The sequence below is a fragment of the Ornithorhynchus anatinus genome, chromosome 6, assembly GCF_004115215.2.
Source record: "Ornithorhynchus anatinus isolate Pmale09 chromosome 6, mOrnAna1.pri.v4, whole genome shotgun sequence".
NCBI classification, from domain to species: Eukaryota; Metazoa; Chordata; class Mammalia; order Monotremata; family Ornithorhynchidae; genus Ornithorhynchus; species Ornithorhynchus anatinus.
Window position 1 is genome coordinate 44,346,460 of NC_041733.1, and position 22,276 is coordinate 44,368,735.

At 59.2% G+C, this 22,276-nt stretch overlaps 1 protein-coding gene across 1 annotated transcript in view; it reads right to left on the minus strand.

Annotated features, from left to right (window-relative positions):
• Positions 1–22,276, minus strand: part of MSN (moesin) — a 37,544-nt gene that overhangs the window by 2,978 nt on the left and 12,290 nt on the right. Inside the window, exons 2-8 of the mRNA XM_029067710.2 lie at positions 6,695–6,778; positions 3,484–3,579; positions 3,082–3,356; positions 2,735–2,818; positions 2,235–2,381; positions 941–1,037; positions 197–360 (exon numbers count right to left, since the gene is read on the minus strand). Coding sequence (XP_028923543.1) covers positions 197–360; positions 941–1,037; positions 2,235–2,381; positions 2,735–2,818; positions 3,082–3,356; positions 3,484–3,579; positions 6,695–6,778 — 947 coding nt within the window. The remainder of the gene's footprint in view (positions 1–196; positions 361–940; positions 1,038–2,234; positions 2,382–2,734; positions 2,819–3,081; positions 3,357–3,483; positions 3,580–6,694; positions 6,779–22,276) is intronic.

The window sequence follows — 22,276 nt, forward strand, 5'->3', positions numbered from 1 at the left end:
CCAGAGACACAACCCGGCCTGACTCTCCACCCCCAGCTACCAGATTCCTCGTGGTCCCAGAAGGCCTTCTTAAACATCCCCCAGCCGGCCGCCCCCCGTGACTCCTTCTCAGCCCCTGCCATCCGAGTTTGGGGCCAGGGAGGAAGTGTGTGCGTGGGTGTGTGTGTTGGGGCGGGGGGCAGCAGCTGGTGCCCACCTCTCCATTTGCTTCTGGTGCTTCTCCTCCCGGGCCTGGGCCTTCATCTGCTGCACCTCGATGGTGTCCGGCTTGCGCCGACGCATGTACAGCTCGTGGTTGCCCATGCACAGCGCCAGGATACGCTTGTTGATCCGCAGCCGCGGGGCGTAGAACACAAAGTCCTGCACAGAAGCGGGGCGGGAGGGCGAGCAGGGGTGAGCCACCTGAGTGTGTGCGCGCCCGAGTGCACATGCATGCACACGCAGACACACAACGCACACCACCTACACACACATCCTGCCTCGAGGGGAAGAGAGATATCAGGGCTCGTCTTCCTCTCTCCCATAGTCTGGGGCTCTCCTTCTCACGGGAGCCTCCTCCAGACCTGCAGAGGGGGAGCACGGGGGCAGGGCTGGGAAGGGACGCAGGCAGCTCAGAGCTGCAATGGGGCTTCTGGATTATCCCCACCGGCCCCACCTCCCCCCAGTCTCCTGCCTCTGGGACCACAGATAACTATGAGGTGCAGGAAGCAGCAAAGGCATCCCGCCCACGAGACTCCTACCCCAGGAAGGTTTGGGGGTCAGGACTCCGGGGGTGGGAGCGAGGGAGGGGAAAGGCATCGTGGCTTTGGGTCGAACGCTTCTTTATTCCTGGCCCCACCAGTTGCCCAACGCACCAGCCCCTGGGGGTGACCATGGGGCCCAGACCCAGGCGGGAGGTGTGGCGGGGTGGGGAGGGGTAGGACAGGATGGGCCTGCTTACTGGTGCTTTCTTGTCAATGGGCTTGATGACGAACTTCTTGTCATTGAAGGAGATGTTCCGGATCTCACTCCAGGGAAACCCGATCTTGGGAGTCAGCCTGCCAGGGGTGGGGGGATAGGAGGGGACGGGTTCAGGTTGACGAGCCCCACAGATGGGGGCAAGCGCTTCTAGGGGAACCTGACAGCGGGGTTGTGGATTGACCAGAAGCCCCACTGCCCTACAGGAGGGGCCGTCCACCTGTTAGCTGACCTGTGCCCTCGCCGTAGCAACCAGACACACACACTGGTGAAGATGATGACTTTGAATGGCAAGAAGCTCACGTGCATGGTCATGCCAAGTGCATGTAACATACCAGCACATACTACGCCTGCACGGCGGACGGTGTGAGCAGAGAAAGAAGTGAGCAGCATGGCTCCACTCTAGGCGGCGCTCAGGTAACTGGGAAGGGGGTCCCTGGTTAACAGCTGGGTGGGAGAGAGAAGGGGAGGAAGGGGAAAGAGGGAGGAAAGAAGGGGAAAAGAGGGGGGAGGAAAGTGGGGGAAGAGAGAGTGAGTGAGAGAGAACAAGAGAGCGAGAGCAAGTGATAGAATTAGAATGAGAGAGCAGGAGAGCACAAGAGAGCGAGATCAAAAGAGAGTGCGAGGGAGTGTGGATAAGAGTGAGAGAGAGGGGGTGTGTGGATGAGTGGGGGTGTCCCGTGTCCCTTATCAGAAAAGGACAACGGTGGGGGAGGGCTGGCAATGTGAATCCCAGAGGAGAAAAGGACTCCTTTGACCTCTTTCACAGTTCCCCCAGCAGGGAGCGTGGGCTGGGTGGTGCCAGTCGAATGTCTGGCAGAGGTGCCGTGTGTGTCCTTCGTTACGGGGGCAGGAGGTGCAGACCCCGGATCAGGCCCCAGCGAGGGTCCCAGTGGTCAACCTGAGGGCAATCCCCGGGCACCAAGAGCCTACGATGCTGCAGAAAACGGGACATCAGCTTGGCTCTCACGGCACTCCTCTTCCCCAGCCAGAGTGGACCACCGTCATCACCCCCAATTACCAGCGTGGGGAAACCGAGATCTGGCTCACTCAGTTACCCGGCAGACCACGGTGGACGAAGAGACTAGAGGCAGCCCAGAATGGGGACTCCAGTCAAAAGCGGCTGGGAAAGGGTCAGGGGAGAGAGTGGGGGTCAAAGGACCAGGCTGCCCAGACTGGATGAGTGAGAGAGCCTCTAAAGTGGATTGGAGACCCTGGCGGGAGGCAGGGGGATGGATGCGATGGCCCATCCCAAAGCGGGGGGCCTGGGGACTGACCGGTCATTCTGCTCGTAGATGTTCAGGCCCAAGGCATCCACCCCAAGCCACAGCTCAGAGCCTTTCTTGTTCTTGATGCTGAAGTAGTTGACGCCATACATCTCCAGGTCCTGAGCGATCTTCAGGTATTCCAAGACAGCGTCTTCCCTGCAGCACCCAGCGGGGAAGAAGGTTGGGAACTGGGCAGAACACCTTCCCGGGGCCTGGCTCAGGCTCCCCGCCCCCAAGGTTACCCCAGCAGCGGGGCCAAAAACACCTCTATCCCAGGAACCCAAATCAGATCGGGGACGGGGAAAGGAGTGAGATGGAGTGCGTGGCGGGGGTCTGTGGGGGAACAGGGTGGGCCTGCTTCTTCGGACCTGGGGACTCCAACCCCCTTCCCAATCTCCTGCTCGGTGCTGGGGGCACTTGGGGGTACAGGCTGAAGACCGCGTCAGCCAGATGGCCCAGGAGGAGGGAGTGCCCGCCGCAGGGAAATGCCCGCTGCCGGGCGTGGTTACCTGAGCATGCCGCGGTGTTCCTCGTGCCACACCTGGATCCTCTCCTCCCACTGGTCCTTGTTCAGCTTGTGCTGCTCCAGGACCCTGGAAGACCCCGGCTGTCAGCCCTGGGCCGGCGGCCAGAGGCGGCAAGCAGCCGGGGGGCCCCGTCTACCCATCCAGAAGGGGGCTGCCTCGGGCAGAATGGGAAGTGGGCCAGAAATGCAGCAGAAGGGAGTTAGGGTAGGGAGGAGGAAGAGCTTCGACCAGAGTACACTGGGGACTGGATGCTCGCCACAGAGAGAAACCTTTCCTCCCACCCAGCACCCAGCCCACCCTCCCGAGGCCCAGCCCACTGGCGCGCTCACCTCTGCGGGAGCAGCTTGTCTCCGGCCAGGTAGCCAGCCTTGTGCACCTCCTTGCTGAAGTCCCCGTACTTGGACTGCACGGCGTAGGAGGCCAGCAGCACGGCAGTCTCGGGTGGGCAGTAGATGTCGTCACTGAGGATGCCCTCCTTCACTTGCAGGAAGAACAGGCGCTGGGTGATGTCCTGGATCAGCTCCTCGGACACATCCTCGGGGTAGAACTTGGCCCGAAACTTGAAGAGCAGGGGGCTCTCCTTCCGCACGTCCTGGGCGGTCACCTGGGGGGCACGTGATACAGCCGGGTTGAAGGTCACGTCGTTCATGCCCCCCTCTATATCCGCCCAGCCGCCCCCACGCCCCCCAGAGTGTCTCCTGCCAGCCCACGATGGAGAGCCGGCTGCTCACCTTCTTGTTCAGCTTCAGCCAGGTGGAAAAGCCCTTCGTGTCTTGGTACTGCAGACCGAAGAACCACACCTCCCTCAGGCCGATGGTCTTCACAACCTGCGGGGTGATTGGGTGGGTCAGCCGGATGAGGGAGGAGGTCCCCCCCTGCCTTTCAGCCCCATTTTCCAGCTAGGAAAACTGAGGCGAGGAGCCTCAGGCCAGACCTAGGGCCTGTAGGATGGAACCGTGTGCCCAAACTGGACACATCAATCGTGTTTATTGAGCACTTACTATATGCAGAGCACTGTTCTAAGTGCTTGGGATAGTAGAATAGAATTAGCAGACACATTCCCTGCCCATAATAAGCTGACAGTTTAGAGGACAGACAGGATAGCTCAGCTGGGACTGTCCAGCCCCTCCTGTCACCCACCCTGGCTGTCCCCAGTGCTGCTGCCACGGAGCCCAGCGAGGTCAGAGACGGAGCTGCGGAACCTGAGGGTGAGAAGTGTGGGAGAGGGATGGGGGCGGTAAGGGGGCCTGCCTCCTCCCAGACCTCACTGCTTGAGTGGAGGAAAGAGGGTTGGGTTCCAGGTGAGAAAGGGCGGTGGGGAAGAGGGAGAGCGAGAAGGGAGGACGCAGCAGCCAGTCCTGCCCACTCAACCCTGCCCTCTGGAAAGCAGTCTTCAGCCCCAGCTCAACCCACAGGAGCAGATTTCAGGGGAGAGAAGATCAGCCAGGATGGTGTGGAGGGAACCCCTTGGGCCTGAGGCCTGACTGGGCAGGAGACGGAAGGAGGGGGGCCTGCGGCCCATCCCGGCTCAGATCCCATGGCCCCACCGGCAAAGGTAACGGGGAGGGTGGCTCACGACAGAGGTCGCAGGGCCAGCGTATGTGGCCAAGTTGCCCTGGGCCCCTCATAGCCCCCATCACCCGGCTCAAATGGAACCCCAGGGTTGAGGGGAGAAGGGTCTCTGGGATGAGACACAGCTTTGAGTCCTATGCAGGGCAGAGACTGTGTCCAACCCAATTAACTTGCACCTACCCCAGTGCTTAGAACGGTGTTTGACACATAGGAAGCGCTTAAATACTATTAAAAAAAAGCTATAAGCCCCTGAGCCCCCCAGCGTCTCGGTTGGATTTAGGACCTAAAGACCACCTCCCCTGGCCTTCCCAGGCATCACTCTGACACTCCAGAGATGTCCAAGATTCACTCCGCACCCCCGCCGGATATCTAGGGAATTCATGGAGCGGGCACATGTGTGGCATTCCTGGCACAGAGCAGGAGGGGGAGAAAGTCGGGGGAGGGGGAGCAGAAACCTTATAGCCCTCCAAAAGGGCCCTTCCCATCCCCAGCTCCCAGGCTAGGATCTGACAGCAGATCTAATGCGGGTAGAGATAGGAGGGGTTGTGGTCAGACTTGATCCGTGCCCCCCAGCCCCCAAAAGCCCTGCCCACGCTCAAATCGGCCTTCCAGTCCCCACCCCACACCAGGTGGAAGCAGCCCTGCTGGGCTGGGAGCGGGAGGGGATGGGGGAAGGGGGTGTTAAAGCCGCCAACGCTAACATCCTGACAGCTGGAGGCCTTCGGAGGGACTCGGGCAGCCTGGCCGGTTCTGAACACGGGTAACAGGGCAGCTGTGGGTCACAAGCCCCGGGGACCGGCAGAGACCAAAACCACCACGGAGAGTACTGGCCACAGCCAAGGGCTGCAGAGGTCGGTCAGGCCGGACGGGTACGCCAGTGCCGAGGGAGGGGTCGCTCTGTAGGCTGCCGGGTGCCACCTGTGACAAGTGGCCGGACGAACGCCCCCGCAGGGACAGCCGGGGTCTGGCCAGACAGGAAGCCAGCCTGCCCGCCTTCCATCCACACGACCCAGGTCGGGGACCAGCCAAGGAGGTAGAGAGGCCCAGCTAAGCCCCTCTAGACTATAACCTCGTCGTGGGCAGGGAATATGACTGTTATATTGCTATATTATACTCCCGAGTGCTTAGTACAGTGCTCTGCACATAGTAGGCGCTCAATAAATACGTTTGAATGAATGAAGTATTCTCCCAAGCACGTAGGACAGTGTTCTGCACCCAGTAGGCACTCAATCAATACCACTGATTGATTTTTTGATCGACTGGGAGAGAGAGAGGATGGAGGCAGGGAAGATGGGAGGGATGGGGCAGGGACAGACCTGGCAGAGATGATACGCCCCCGTGCCCAGACACCTAAACCCGGAGAGGGCTTACTTTGGCTGCTGCTGGCCACAGTGGCCAACCGGCCACCTATCTCCGTGGGAAGCAAGTTTATTACTATTATTATTATTAACTGCGGGTGTCGGGGGAGGCTTGGGGAGCAGTCGCTGAGGACAATTCTTCCCTCTCCGCCCCAAACTCAGGAGCAACCTTGGCGCAACAGTCATCTCCACAGGCCACAGGAGTCGGTCCTGCTATCCCCGGCCTTTAGAGGCTCCTCCCGGCGCTTTCGGGCAGTGGATGGAATCCCAGACCAACCATCCATCACCCGCATGAGGAGGGACGTCTTGTCGGCAATGACTACCCCCGACCACCTTCCCGATCACTCCCGCGCAGGGTTCCCTTCCCCATACCCCTCCGCCCCAGCTGTTCACGGGGTCCGGGCCAGTGCCCTCCCCTCCACCAGTTTCCCAGGCAGGCCCTCCTCCATCTGGGCTTTCCACAGAGCCCCACCCGGGCATCCCGGCAAAACCCGCCCACGGCCTCCGACCAACCACGGCCACAGCCCTAAGAGGGGGAGGGAAGAGGAGAAGAGGGGCCGGAGGCCGTTTTGGGAGGGACAGAAGCGGGGAGAGGAGGAAGGAGGGAGGGGCAAGGCTTTGGAGTTAATAAGGGTCCTTGTTCCCGGGTTTCTACGGCCCGGGCTCCCGCCCAAGCCTTCCTCCCACCCCGGGACGCCGTGCTCCGGACAAAGATCCTCTGTGTTGGACAACGGAGGGGGTCGTGCTGCCGGGGGGGGGGGGGGGGGGCAGGGGAGGGAGGGAGGAAGGGAAGCGGCCCAGCCCTGAGCAGGCAAGGATGCTCCCTGGGGCTGGAGCCAACAGCTCCAGGCTCCCCTCGGCCCCCCCTGTGGAGCCCCCTCCCGAGGCCCAGCATGTAGGGGTTTCTGCCACCAGCCCAGGGGATCCCAAGGGAGCTGCCCCCCACCAGCCCATCCTCGACCTCCAGCCGCAGGACTTATCGAATGTCTGCTGCAGGCAGAGCCCCACTGACCTGGTCGAACAGCTGCTTCCCCGTGGTGTTGGGCTGGATGGCGAACTCCAGTTCCGCATCCATGGTGGTCACTCGGACGCTGATCTGAATGGTGAGAGCAGACGGGGGCGTCAGTCAGACCACAAGCCCTCCGCCCTTCACACTCCCCGCTAGCTCACAACGCCCGGCACAGCATCAGGCACAGGCACAGCATCAGGTGGCGTGTACAGTTTGGGGAGGGGCGCGGTAGAGGGTGACATGGAGGGGGAGCACGGCGGGAGGGGTACGGCGGAAGTTGCAGAGTTTAGCTGCCAGTAGCTGTTCGGGGTCCAAGGCAGCAGGCCTTCTGATTCCTCCCCCCTGAACTGACTAGCCCCCCGGTCCCAGCTTCTGCCCTCCTCCCGGAACCCGGTCTCTGGCTTCCATCCACCCCACTGGACCTGGCCTCTTGCTTCCACCCACTCCTGAACACGGCCTGAGCACCCACACTCCCTAACACCAGGCCACGCACAGTCTATCCTGCCTCCCTGCTAGCCATTCCCCAGGGGTGGCTAATCCACCCCCCATCCCCAACAGCCAAAGCCAGGTCCTACGTCTGTACCCAGCAACCTCCTGCCCCCATGGACTTCGGCAAGCAGCCTCGGACTGCCTCCCCCACCCAGCTGTATGAGACGGTGTCCGGGGCCTGGGAGCTCTGCTCTATGATGGGCGCTGGGGAGAACAGAGGGAGTCACTGGTGCGGGCGAACCCTGGACAGCAGGTTTGGACGGATGAATGGACAGACCAGCGGAGAAAGAGGAGGCTGCCCCTCTGACTCCGAGAATCCTAAAGCCCTCCCGCTGGAAGGCCACCATGACGGGACCCAGAGGGGGGTCCAATCCACCAACAACCCCTGAGCCCATTCTTCTGCAGCAGGCCACCAGCCCCGGACCTCCCGGGAACCCTTCTTGGGTGGGGCCACCCAGCAAGCACATGTGCAGGCTGTGCCCGTGGGTCTGCAGCTGAGTCTGCAGTCGTCGGGATAGGTTGGGCGCTGGCCCGGCCCCACTTGGACGGCCAGGCCTCGGCTGGCCCCTGGGCCGTGTTGGCAGCTCGGCCGGGTTGGGAGGCCCAGAGAAAGCCCGTGGAAAAATCGGCCTCCCCCACCCTTCCTCTGCCCAGCTAGAGCTCTCGGCTCTGGCCCGTGTGAGAGGACGACACGTGATCAGGGGTCTCCAGTTCCCAGTTTGGATGGTCCAAGATACAGCTGGAACCGCTTGAGGATATGGGCCGGGCAGAGAAGGTCGGACACCGTCTCCACCTGCGGGGCCAGCTCAGGCACCAGGGGCTCCCCCAGCTAGACAAAGCACCATTTGAGTTTTGGGGTCCTCACATCCCCTAGCCCACCCCTGCCCACAGGACTCTACCCAGGCCGCCCTCCCAGTCCCACCCCGCCCGAGCTTGTGCTGGAAACCAGCGGTCAGCAGGGTGATCTGCGGGCCGAGGGAAGAAGAGCACTGGTCATGGTCAGCCTGGCACTGACCCAGCTGTGCCCAGGGAAGAGGAGGGGCCGGGTGGGTCGGGAGTCCCCTATCTCACTGCCCCAAACTCAGGGCTCGGAGAGAGCACACAGAGGCTTTCCCAGTATGTTCTTACAACAGAGCCACCCTGAGAAGTCAACTTGGTCCCACACCAGATTGGCCTCTTGGACAACAATAATAATGATATTATTGTAATGGTGATACTTGTTAAGCACTTACTATGGGCCAAGCACCATACTAAACATTGTGATAAATACAAGATAGTCAGGTTCCACATGAGGATCACGGTCTAAGTAGAAGGGAGAACCGGTATTGAATCCCCATTTTGCGGATGAAGGAACTGAGGGACAGAGAAGTGACTTGCGCAAGGTCCACAGCAGGCAAGGGGCAGAGCCAGGATTAGAACCCAGCTCCCCTGACTCCCAGGGCCATGCCTGTCGCCCGGACCACCCCGACGGCCATCTTCTCAGCCTCCCTCGGCTCTAAGTCCCACTCTTTCTCGCCGACCCCCACCAAGGAGCTGTGGACCTGGGGAACCCCCAGGACAGAGTCTCCCCATCTAGACTGTAAGCTCATTAGGGGCAGGGAACGTATATGTTATACACCCAAGTGCTTAGTACAGTGTTCATCACACCCTAAACGTTCAATAAACACGATCAATAAACTAAGGGAGAGTAACTCTCCCAACCTCGCCCTTTCCAGTCCAGAGGCTTGGCTTCTGACGGTGCGCCTGGCCTGGAGAATCACGCACTCAGCCACGTCCCCATGAGCACAGCCAGGTTCGGCTGCCCCGAGTTCATTCATTCATTCATTCAGTAGTGTTTATTGAGCGCTTACTCTGTGCAGAGAACTGTACTAAGCGCTTGGAATGGACAATTCGGCAACAGATAGAGACCATCCCTGTCCAATGAGGGGCTCACAGCCTACTCGGGGGAGACGGACAAAAACAAGACAACAATCACGATAAATAGAATCAAGGGGATATACATTTCATTAACAAAATAAATAGGGTTGGTGGGGGAGGGGAGTTGGGGGGGTTGTCTCCAGAGCTAGGACAAAGTCCCTCCCTGCAGGAGCCAGGCTCCAAGCATGGGTGGGGGTGGCGGGGGTCCAGTGACCAGTGCACCCCAACAGAGCTACAACCCGTGAAGGGAAAGGGTAGTGGAAATGTCTCTTCTTGCCCAGAGGACACACCCACCTGGCAACGTGGGGGCCACGAAGAAGCTGTTTTCCTCGAAGGAAAACACCCTGAGGGTGCCCCCACCCTCCCTGACCTCCTCTCACGCACCCCCTCCCAGCTTCCCGTGAGCCAGGCTTGGCCTCAGCCCCCGCGCTGGATGCCGCCGGACACAGACGCGGTACCTGGTACAGTTTATCTCCTCCCATGGGCCGCTCCCCCGCCCCTCCGAACTCAGCGAAATTTAAACCCTCCTCCTCCCCGGCCCAGCTCCAGAACAAGGCTCTCCCAGAGATGAAGATGATAATAATAATAATCGTTCTATTTGTTAAGCGCTTACTACATACCAGGCACTGAATTACGCACTAGGGTGGATGCAAGCAAAATCGGGTTGGACACAGTCCCTGTCCCACACGGGGCTCACAGTCTCAATCCCCATTTTACAGATAAGGTAACAGAGGCTCAGATAAAAGAAGTGAAGAGAAGGTGGGGCAGGAAGAGGGAGCAAAGCAACCCTCCCCAGGGACGGCACGAGCAGGCTGCGCCAGCACCGATGCTCTGACAAGGTCAGCAAGGGGGTGGCTGGAGAAAGGGATGGATGATATGAATTCACAAGGCCGCTCGCAGCCCGGGGAGCCTAAGAGAAACCCCTAACCCGCCACCCCTCTACCAGGCCCCCCACACCCGCTTCCCCGCTCTCCTCTGTAAGTGGCAGCCGGGCCACTTTCAGCAGTAGCCCCAGTCCCCTCCTCCCCCCTCCCCCTAGTATCACTTCCCCAGTGACGCCTCATCCACTTCCCAGGCCCCCAAGTTGGGTTCTGCTTCTCCCCTTCCCCAGGGAGAGTCCATTTGGCCAGTGTCCAGAGGAGAAGTGTGGCGTACCCAGGCTTGACAGAGGGTGGGTCCGTCTGTGGCCTGGGCACCGGCCGGCGGCAGGCTACGGGCGGGTCCCTGCCTCCATCAGACCAATAATGATAAAATAATAACTGTGGTATTTGTTAGGCGCTTACTATAGGCCAAGCCCACTGGACCGTGTGGGTACTAACCTGTCACCCAGAATGGCACCCCCCGAGCAGCGCCAGGGCTTCGGCCAACATGAGTTAGACATCACTTTACTGTACTCCGGGTGCTCCCGGTACCCCCACCACTGGCAGCTCCGACCGCCCTCCCACCAGGACCCCAAGGGCACCCTCCACCCCGACCCTCAGATCTCCCAGAATCACGGGAACAGCAGTGGGATGGGGGCCAGACAGGGGTCTGACGATTTCATCCTCTGCCATTTGGCAAAGTGAGAGGCAGGGGGACTACCAGGGTGACCGTTGGAAGCCAAAGCACCCCGAATCCTGGACCGGGTCTGAAGACCGCGGTCACCCCAGGGCAGCCACCCCGCCCTGCCCGGGATATCCAGGACCGTCGCCCGGAGCCGAGTCTGCATCTGCTCTGTCAGCCACCCTCCCCGTCACTCCCATTCTGGCCCCCGCCCCGACACCGCCCACTTCCTCCTGGTCTCCCAGGCACCGACTGCCCCCACAAGACCACGCCAATGACTGCCTGGCCCCAGAGGGCCTGGGGAATGGGAGAGGGGTGGGGGGGCCATCCCCCCAAGACGGACGATCCCTAGTGGCTCCCGTTCCCTCCGCCCCTTCACCAGCACAGACCGTCCATCGTACCCCCGGTGCCCTGCACCCAGGGGGACGAGGGTCCGCTCTAACACTGAAGTCGTGGGGTGACAGCAGGGGAGCACAAGCCTCCTTTAGCACCACCCCTCACCCCGGATCCCCTGAACTGAAACTCGGGGACGCCAAGGGACTCCGGGCCCAGAAGCCGGAGCGGCGAGAGGTCTGGAGGGGGCAAGGCCGAGGGGACGCTGAGTCAGCCACGTCCCAGCCTGTCCCTCCACCCTCCATCCCAGAATGCCCGACACCAAGGCCCCTGACCTACTTCCTCCTTTTCTTCAGCAGCAGGGGTGGAGGGGGAGGAAGAGGAAAGCCGGGCATCTGTTATGGGTATTATTTCAGACAAACTCACTGCCACTTGGAGCTCCTGGGAGGGAGGCGGGGGTCACATGCCAGCGCTTACAACTGCTGAAGGGATTTCAGACATTTAGCCCCCGAGGGCGAAGGACAGCTGACCCCCTCCCCGCAGGGAGGGGCTGAGCCTGGGGAGGAAAGTTCACTCCCTGGGCTTCACAAGCCCTCCTTCTGGGGGCACTGGCCATGGGTGGGGGGCTGCTGGACAGGAAATCTGCTCATGGACCGTGGCCTAGACTGTGAGCCCGTCACTGGGCAGGGATTGTCTCTATCTGCTGCCAAATTGTCCATTCCAAGCGCCTAGTACAGCGCTCTGCACATGCTAAGCGCTCAATAAATACTATTGAATGAATGAATGATAAAGCACCGGCCTGGGAGCCAGAAGGACCTGGGTTCTAATCCCAGCTCCGCCACTTGTCTGTTATGTGACACTGGGCAAGTCATTTCACTGGGCCTCAGTTACCTCATCTGGAAAATGGTGACTGAGAATGTGAGCCCCATTTGGGACAGGGACTGTATCCAACCTGATTAGCTTCTATCCGCCCCAACACTTAATACAGTGTCTGGCACATAGTAAGCGCTTCATAAGAGAGAGAGAGAGAGCGTGTGCGCCCAAGCCTGTGTGCCTCAGTGTCCCCAGCTGATACTCTGTCCCCCAGGTGGGCCCAGCCCCTGAGGGGTTGAGTGAGGGGGGGGGGAGGGGTTGGGGAGGGGGGGAGGGGAAGGGAGGGCTGTCGTGCTGGGGAAAATTCACAGAGGAGAGGTGGTGCCTGCAGCCCCTCCCCAGGAAGCCAGCCACATCCTCCCTCCTTCTAGCCACAGCACGCGGGGGCGGGGAGCAGCCCAGGCCCACATCACGCCCAGGACACCAAGAGCGAGGGAGCCTAGGGCCCTCCCTTCTGCCAACACAACTCACCTGGGAGCCATATAAAATCCCCCTCTTCCAGGGACAAAAGGGCATTCCCCTGCAGTAGAGTGCAGCCTCCAGACGTTTGCACCCGTTTACCTGCACACAGCCACTCGGATGTACCCCACTCTTCCCCACAGTCAATCCAGGCCCAAATCTTGTGCCACCCTCGTCCCTCACCCCTGCCTTTTTTAGGCCCCCTCCCCGCTCCATCCCTACAGCCAGCTGCCACTGAACGATCTGACGAGAACAACTTCGGTACTCGTTAAGTGCTTACTCTACCAGTCAACCACTGTGCTAAGCTCTAGGTAACAGCAATGTAATCAAATTGTCCCGCCGGGGGCTCACAATCTAAGAGGGAGGGAGAATGGGCACTCAATCGCCATTTTACAGATGAGGAAACAGAGGCTCATAAAAACGAGGTGCAAAGTCACACAGCAGACAAGTGGCGGAAGTTGGGATTGGAACCCAGGTCCCCAGACTCCTAATCCTGGGCTCTTTGACTTGGTTACGTTGCTTCCCAATCTGAGGAGCGAGAGGAGAGTCTCCCACGCCTGGATAGGGATGTGGGGTGAATCTGATGGAGCCCTTTAAGAAACTCCCTTACTCCCAGAGCACCTGGAGGACAGGGACCTGCCTGGGTTTGGCTTTACAGCCAGGCAGCAAGGAGTTTGACCCTCTGGACTTCAGGAAGAGCCTGGTTGCTGGATGACAAGCAAGAGCACAAGCCTGGGAGTCTAAGGGCCTGAGTTCTAATCCTGGCTCCGCCACTTGCCTGCTGTGTGACCTGGGGCAAGTTGCTTCACTTCTATAGCCTCGGTTGCCTTTTCTGTAAAATGGGGATTAACTGTAGTTCCTCCTCTCCTTTAGACTGTGAGCTCCATGAGAGACAGAGCCTGACTCCAGCTTGATTTTTTTTTGCATTTTAGTACATGATAAGTGCTTAATGCCACAAATATTATCATCATTAGTATAACTATTAGGGAGGCTGGAATGAGAAACCGGGAGTGGCTAACCAAGACAGCTCATCCCCACCCGCCACAACCCTCCAAGGAGTCATAATGCCCATGATGCCTCCTCCAGGAAGTGCTCCCTGACTGATCCCATCCACATCACCCAGTGGGGTCGATGTGCGTCCGCCATCAAACAGCAGTGGGACCATCAAGGGTCCACTCGACTTCCCAACTAATCTGGGAGTTCCACAAGGATGGAGGCCACATCTGGTCCCCAAGCTCCGTCCATCTATCCCATGGTGGGGCAGGGATACCCCCCATCCACCGACCAAGCAGCATGTTGTCCACAGAAGCACATTAGCCAATCTCCAGGCTAGGCTTTGATCTCACCACAGGTCACTGGGGCAAGGACAATGAGCCCTGGGAATAGAGCCAGACAGGGTTACAGCAGGAAAGATTCAAGTCAGACAGTGGGAGGAACTCTCTTTGAGCCCGCGGTGAGATTTGAGTACAGTCCAACCCGGGACAGGTAACTCCAAGGTCTCGTCCGCCTCAGAGACTTTGCGTCTGCACAGTCCCTCCTGGTCACCCTGAAGGGGTGACCCTTTGCCCACCCCCCAAAACACACACACACCCCTGATAAGGGAAAGGACTCAGGCCCAAAAACCATCAAATGGGGAGGACAGCTCCTGGGAAAAGAAACCTGAGAATGGAATCCAAGAGACCCCATTCCCAGTCCGGTGCTCCCTGGCCCAGGCCAGCAGGCTTTAACTGGCCAGACTGAGCGGTGAGTGGGTGTCTCTCTCTCTCCCAGCCCCAGAGAGAAGACGTTGGCCTTCCAGTTTCCCACATTTATTAATATCTCTCTCCTCTGACACAAGCCTCCTGTCCCACGACACACCCCTCCTGGAGGAAGGCTGGGCTTCCAGTCACAGGCTGGGAAGCAGGGCTGGCTTCCGACCAAATGTGCAATAAGCAGTTGTCACAGAGGGGAATGGCTCTGTGAGCCCTTCTCAAAGATGGCCACCGCTGCTGCCCTTTTCAAAGATGGCGACAGATCAGCGATGGCCAAACGGACATTTGTTGAGCACCCATAGAGTACTTTTCTATGAATCTGGGAAAGAAAAAAGGAATTAAAGAGCAATCCTTGCCCCCAAGGGGCTTTGCAAGAAGACAGATAGAGATATGGGGAGTAAGAGAGTATCGAGATAAAATTCATCCCTTTGGCACCACCTAAGTACTTAAGAGTTAATTGAGGGATATAAGGAAGGGAGATCAGAGATTACTAAGGAAGTCCTCCCCAGTCCTCCCGGAAATTTTATCTCAGAAGGGCTTTGAAGATGGGGAGTACTGTGAGCTGGCTGGTATAGAACAAAACACCATGAGTAAACTGGCCTGAGAGGAACTGAAGAGAGGGAGCTGGGCTATAGTGGGAAAAGGAAGTGGATTGGTAGGAGGGCAAGAGCTGGTGGTGGAGGGCTTTAAAATTGATGAGGAGGAGGATGGTGAAGAGTTTCTAATGTGAGGAGGGATGGGAAACCACTGGAGGGTTCTGAGGAGTGGAGAGGCATCTGCAAAAGGATGATTTAAAAAATAATCAGGGAAAGAGAAAGTATGGGCTGGAGGTAGCTATAGAAGTCAATTTGAAAGATGCCAAAGAGTTGGTCCAGCATGGAAGGGGAGGAAGGAGTGGAGTCTGTAAGCCCGTCAATGGGCAGGGATTGTCTCTATCTGTTGCCGAACTGTACATTCCAAGGGCTTAGTACAGTGCTCTGCACATAGTAAGTGCTCAATAAATACTATTGAATGAATGAATGAATGATTGCAGAGATGTTGGGAAGGGAGAAAAAACTACCCAGATTTGGTGATGACTGAATATGTGCGTTGAAAGAGTTAAGAGTCGAGGATAATGCCAAGGTTACAGGCTTGAGACACAGGGACGGTAGTGGTGGTGTCTGGGAAAAGGAGGTGGAGAAAGTCTGGGGGGGAATATGAGGGGATCTAATAGAGGAGCCAACCTAGGCATCACGTGCATGTGCGGTGGGAAATGAAGATGTCACACAGAACGTGGGGTGGAGGAGGAGGAGTGGCTGACGCCACCCTGCCCTGGGACAGGAGTCTGTCCTGCTGGGAAGCTTGGGGAAGTTTGCAAGTGGGGGTCCCTTGACCTGACCCTCCCCAGTCTTGGGAGGGGAGGACCCCTCTCAAGGCCCACCCCATCCTCCAGACCCCCACTTTGAACCCTCCAGACCCAGGGGCACTCAGGTGCCAGGCTAACGGAGCACTAGGAGGAATTCTCTAGACCGTAAGCTCGTTGAGGGCAGGGAATGTATCTGTTTATTGTTATATTTTACTCTCCTAAGCACTTAGTACAGTGCTCTGTACACAGGAAGAGCTCAGTAAATACAATTGATTCCTCTAGAGTGCAAGCTCGTTGAGGGCAGGGAATGTGTCTATTGTCATATTTTACTCTCCTAAGCACTTAGTACAGTGCTCTGCACACAGGAAGAGCTCAATAAATACAACTGATTCCCCTAGACTGTAAACTCACTGTGGGCAGGGAATGTGTCTTATATTGCACTTTTCCAAGTACAGTGCTCTGCATACAGTAAGCACTCAATAAATACTAAGCTGCCGCAAAAGTCAAGGAATGGGAGCGGCACCTTTCACGTCGACCTAGGGGGTAGCCTGGTGGAGGGACCCCATCCACCTCCCCGCAGCACCAGTCCGGGTCCAGACTGCTTGGCCAATGCCCAGCGTGCATCCCGACCCTCAGTCGAGTAGCCTTTGGGGGTGGAGGGGGGCCCTGCCCAAGCCAACCAGTCACAGCCAATTTTCCACTTGCTCCCGGCCTCCCAGGAGTAGCCCCGTGGCCTGGTGGCCCCTGAGATGGCTGTCCCTGCCCCGTTGAAACACCGGAAGCCTGCATCAGCTAGAGCCAGCTGGGCCAGGCCAGAAATGACACCTGGCTGGGCCCGCGGTGGGGGCCGGGGGGAGATCAGGGAGAGGGGGAGATGGGAGGCTTCCCCAGATCATCAACTTCTTGGGCGGGGTGGAGGGGGGTGCACTCTGCTAGTAGCAAGGAGCCCCTGAAACTCAGAGCTGTACGGCCCCACACTTGTCTGCCTTCTACCTGGCAGGGCTGGTTTAGGGTTCAGAGCTAAGATCTGTGACCCCGGGAAAGCCAGGTGACTCCAGAGCTGGGGGCTGAGAGGTGTTCTGGGGGGCGGTCCAGAGGAAGCAGGGCTCTGCCTGGGCCTCAGAGGCAGGTTGGTGGGGGCAGAAGAAAGTGCACGGCAGTGGTAGGGAGGAGCATTCCCGGGCAGGCTGAAGGCAGCTCCCTCCCTTCCTCCCTTCTCCAACCGGGGGGGGGCCTAGTGATTCAGTCCCTATTCCTGCTGCCACCTGCCCTCATTCCTGGAGAACCCCTCGGGGTGCGTGCAAACACACACACACACGTGCAAACGCACACCCCATCCCACCCAGGGCTGGGGCCAGGAGAGGGCACACCAGCTAGGTTAGACTAAAGCTTGAGAAAACAGGCTGTGTGGGGTCCTTGCTTTGTAGGGTGAAGAGGGGGAGATGCACCCACTTTCTTGATGCTTTGCACCCAGTTTCTTGATGCTTTGCTGGGGTACCCATCCCAGGGCTTAGTACAGGGCCTGGCTCTTAATGATCGCTTAAACACCATCATTAATTTTAGGAAGGAAATAATGTCCCCCTCCCCCTCTCACGGTTTCCTGGCAGCAAGGGGGAGGAGAAGGGGGCCAGGGTCCCCAGCAGGGCCTGTCTGGGCTTGGGGCAGACAGGCAGAGACAAGGCCCAGGCTTTGGACCTGAATGCACATAGCTCAGGGCTCCTTGCTTGTTTGTTTGCTATACAGGGCTCCATCTTAACCCCAGGGGACAGGAACAGGGGACTGAAATCGGCCAGAGGCCCAGCCCTGGCCCACTCCTCCTCCCCTTGCCCCATTGGCCAGGACGGATGGGTTTGTAGCCTCCCTTCATAATAATAATAATGGCGATGTTTGTTAACATTTACTGTGTGCCTAACACTAGGGTAGATACGGGGTAATCGGATCAGATCACGGTCCCTGCCCCACACAAGACTCACAGACTAAGGAGGAGGGGAAATTCGATCTCCATTTTGCAGATGAGGAAACTGAGGCATAGAAGAAAAATGACTTTCCCAAGGTCACACAGCAGGCCCGTGGCAGAGCTGGGATTAGAACCCCATTCTCAAATGAGGCCCACGCTGTGTCCACGAGGCTACACTGCCCACCTCTAAGGAAGGAAAGAATATCCCACTATAGCCCCGCCCACAGACATCACTCCTCTAACGCCAACCTGTACCTCCATTTCACCTGTCTTACTGATGACCCTTTACCCACATCCTTCCTCGGGCCCGAAACTCCCTCTCTCTTTAAATCCAACAGCCAACACTCTCCCCATCGCCATCACAACTCCAAGAAGCTTTCCCTCACTAAGCCCTCATTTTTTAACCAATGAGTAACTGAGCTGTACCGTACTGAGCATTGGGGAAAAGTACAATAGAGTTGATAGACATAATCCCGGCCTCCATGGAGCTTTCCATCTACAGGGTGAGAAAGACCCTTTACAATAGACTACAGATAAGGGAAAGAGTAGAGTATAAAAATAGGTTCCTAAGTACTGTGATATCAAAATACTTAGGGGCTAACCAGCCAAGTGCCTAAGTGTCACAGAGGGGAGGGAGGAGAGAGGAAATGAGGGCTTAGTCTGGGAAGGCTTCCTGGAGGAGATGGGGTTTTAAGAGGGTTTTGAAGACGGGGAGAGCGGTCGGATACGAAGGGGTGGGGAGTTCCAGGTCCGAGGGAGGATGTGGGCCAGGGGTCGGTGGCGGGGTGGGTGAGATTGAGGTACGGAGAGTAGATTGGCATTAGAGGAGCGAAGCCGGCGAGCCAGATTATAGTAGAAAAATCAGTGAGGTGAAATAAGAGGGGGCGAGCTAATCGAATGCTTTAAAACCATTGGTAAGAAGTTTCTGTTTGATGTGGAGGTGGATGGGCAGCCACCGGAGATTTTTGGCAAGTGGCAGGCTAGGCACTCCAACCCCAAGGCACTCTACTGTATTGTACTCGAGTGCTCAGTACAGTGCTCTGCACACAGTCACCACTAAATAATTACCACTGACTGATCGATTGAGAACAGTCCAGGGCAGGAGGAGAGAGAAGCCATTTACACAGAATGACACAGCCAGCTTCCGCAGGCCAGCCTGGGCCCAGGGGAAACAGCCGATCGCTCCCCACCATCCAAGCCCCCTGGAGCAGAACTGCCTGAGTTGGGGGGGGGGGGGGGTGCGTGGAAACCCCACGCTGCAGGAGGGAAGGGCCCCCTCTGTTCCTGGTTCCCGTCCACCCCCCGACCCCCGGCCTCTGGACCCCCGCCCGGGCTCTGACTCTAGGCCGGAAGGAGTTGCAGTGACTGCCCAGTGAAGTCAGCAGCTCCGTGGATTTTGTGACTCAGCGAGCACGACGGGTCCGCCCCAGGGTAACTCATGGCCCACCGCCCTCTCCCCCCACCCCGCACATGCCCAGACAGTGAGCTCGCAGGCTAAAGATAGCTTCTTACTGCCTGGCCTGCCCACTGGGGGCTGCCAGGCCTCACTTCCCTCTTTCAGGGAGGGGATTCTTCTGGCACCCGCTGCTCAGGGCCCACTACGCCCCAGGTCCCCGCCCCTCGGGGAGCCCGAGCCCCAGGCCCTTCCCCCAGGAAACCCCAATTTAGAAGCCAAGCCCCACCCACCCCTCCCCAACCCCTACATGGAGACCAATTTCAGGCGGCAGCTGCAGATTGGCCAGGAGCCAGAGACTGCAGCAAGAGAGCCCTCAATTAGACCAGATGAGGAACTTCCTAACTGCCAAAAGAACTAAAGAGGGGAGCGGGCCCCTGAGCGAGAGCACGGGGCCTTCATTCCGGGAGGACTCGAGCAGACAACAGACCCAGTTTGCCTGGCACTGGGGGGACAGGAGGAGGAAAAAGACGATCAAGACAGACGGACGGAAGCCAGGGCCGGACTCTTGTGGTTCTTTCAATGGTCCCCAACTACCAGCCCTGCGGCTTCCGGGCCCCGCCCCGCTCCTCTCGGAGGGCTGGGGAAGGAGTGGGAGGGAGTTTCTGGAGTCGGGGTGTCCTCTCCCGCCCCCACAACTATCTCATTTGTCCAAGGAACGGCAACGGGCAGACTCATGGCATGGGCCCCCACCTCGCTCAAAGGCAGCCCTGGAAAGCTGGAGGCCCATCTCCCTCCCTATCCCTGCCCCTGCCCAAACTCCTACCCCCAAGGAAGTCGCTCCGAGGGCCCAGGCCGGGCCCACCCCCAGGGCAAACTGGGACTGCCACCCAGGAGCAGGCCCAAGATCCACCATTGAGGCGCCAGCCCAGAGTGGGCGTCTGAGGGTGCAGCCCATAACTCACCCATCCCTGCTGCCCCCTCCCGCCCGCCCCTCCATGGGGCCTTGGACAAACAGTGTCCTCCGTAGGATCGGGCACCCCCTCTCCCTCACAAAACCCAACTGGATGAACCCACGCGTGTAAGACCCTGGCTCAAGAGGACGCCCCACCCCAGCCCACCGAAACCCGGGCCTCCTCCAATCCTCCAGCTAGGGGTGCAGAGCTGAAGGAGGGAGAACACGTTAGATCCGGAAGGGAGGCTGGGCTACCCCCTTCCTGTACAGGGCTCTAGGTCGGGGAGGGGAGAAGGGGAGGGAGAGACAGGCGGGCGGGGGCGCATGCGTGCACACAGATACACGTGCACGCAAACAGTCTCCTCTTCCCTCCGCTCGGCTGCAGGAAGGAAGCTAGGAGGCGGGCCTCTGCACTGAGTTCCCCAGGGTCCAGGCTGGCTCTTCCCCTTTGGTACCAAATCCATCCCGTTTCCTGGGCCTCGAATGGACACGCCCCAGTCCACCGATCGTCCAACCGTCCACTCCACCGAAGCGTTAAGACCGGGCAGGGGGTTGTGGTGACTTTGAGAAGAGGCGGGATATGTGACTCCGCCCCCTGACCCCCTCCGCCCGTCACCCCTCATCCACAGGCCTAGCCGGGGTGGCTGGAAGGAGAGGAAACCCAGGCACCCGCCGCTCTGCCCCGAGCCCTGGCAGCGCCGGACCCCCACCTAGCCCAACGTTCCCTCAGCACCTCCACCTGGTCCCCCCAAAGCCCAGCGTTTCCTCGACACCCCCCAAATCCGGAAGCAGAGGGCCAGCCCGCTTGCTGGGCCTGGAGAGGGGGTTCAGCGGGGGGCGGCGGTGGAGGCACAACAGCAGCCGTTAGTCTGCGGGCGGCTTCCTGTTTGTCTGAAAGGGCAGGAGGAGCAGAGAGGGAACCGCCCACACCCTGCCAGGGCCCGGGCCTGCCGACGAGGCAAAAACCACTGGGGCTCGGCCCGCGCAGGCAGGGAGGGCCAGAGGGGCGGGCCGACACGACTGGCCCGTTCGGCTCTGCTAGGAAACGGCTGAGATCAGGGGGAATAACGGCTCTCCCTCACTTGGCCCGCCACAGCCGCCACCGGCCGGCCAAAGGAAAGCTGGCTTCGAGCCAAACCTGAGCTTGAGGGATTTGGGGGAGGGGAGGTTCCGGTGGGCAGGCACCGGAGCTGGAACCCTCTTCCCACCCCCGACCCAGCTGCCCTGGCCCCACGGGAGGGAGCATGAGGGGAAATTCCTCTCTGGCCTTGAGTTCCCTCCCTTCCACTACCCAGTCCCGGGCACGTCTGCGGGGCGGGATCGGTCCCCTTTGGGCACTCGGTATTCATCCCACCCTCAGCCCTACTTTCACTTAAGTCTGAAATTTCTTTCTATTTGTGTCTGTGAGCTCCTGGAGGGCAGGGGACATGTCTACCAAGTATTGTCCTCTCCCAAGCATTTAGTACAGTGCTACAATTTCTCAGTCTCCCTTGCCCTCAAGCCAGACAACCCATGGGGGCTTGAAAGCTGCCCGCTGGGGCCCTCAGCCCACAGGACCACCTTGCCTGGGGGCCAGAGGCCCTTTTCCTCAAGGCCACCCCAGGTAGAGTCGCGCTCGTCCAGCGAGCCCCTCGGCTCTGAACCCTACGGCAAACTGGCAAGAGCCTTCCGGAAGGGCGGGGTCAGGGTGCCCAACACCCAGGCTAGAGAGACGCCCTGCTACCCCGAGCCTGGGCCTGCACGGAGCCCCGAGCACAGGTGACTGGCGGCAGGGAGGGGAGTGGGCGGGCAGTCCGTCCCCGCCCTGAGCCAGGCCGCCCCTGGGCACGGCAGTCCCTGGGCGCAGCAAGCCCAACTGAGTGGAGAAGTTGTACTGACAGGCAGTGGCAGAAGTGACTGCTGCAGCGAGCCGATCACAAGCACCTGAACACGCTTCACCTGGCAGCACCACCCAGCCTGCCTCGCTTGGCGGGGTTGCTCCTCCTCCAGCACTCCGCCGGAAACCCGGACGAGAACATTTCCGCCAGCGAGGGCCCACGTGGGAGAACAGGGACCCGGGGGCTCATCCTGGGGCCCCTGTGGGACCTGGGAGCCCTAAAGGCCACCTAGTGCCTGCGCTGAAGCAGCACGGTATATTGGATAGAGTCTGGGGTAGGTAGAAGGTAATCAACTTGGGCAAGTCACTTCTCCGGGCCTCAGTTACCTCATCTGTACAATGGGGCTTAAGACCATGAGCCCCACGTGGGACAGGGACTGTGTCCAAGCTGATTACCTACTCTCTACCCCAGTGCTTAGAAGAGTGCTTGGCACATAGTAAGTGCTTAAGAAATACCTCAGCCTGGACCAATCTCACCCCAGACAAGAGCCATGGCTGGCCCAACCCAGGACTCAGCCTCTTCCCACACCCCCCATCCCCTGGACCCGGAGTAGGGCATCATTGCTGTGAGCAGGGAGGATCCATGAATACCCCAAACCCGCTGCCCGTGATCTGGCTCCGCTTTCTCAGCGCAAGCTTGGACGGCAGGGCCAGCAGGTAGCATGACACTGCCCTCCGAGTCACATGGGAACACT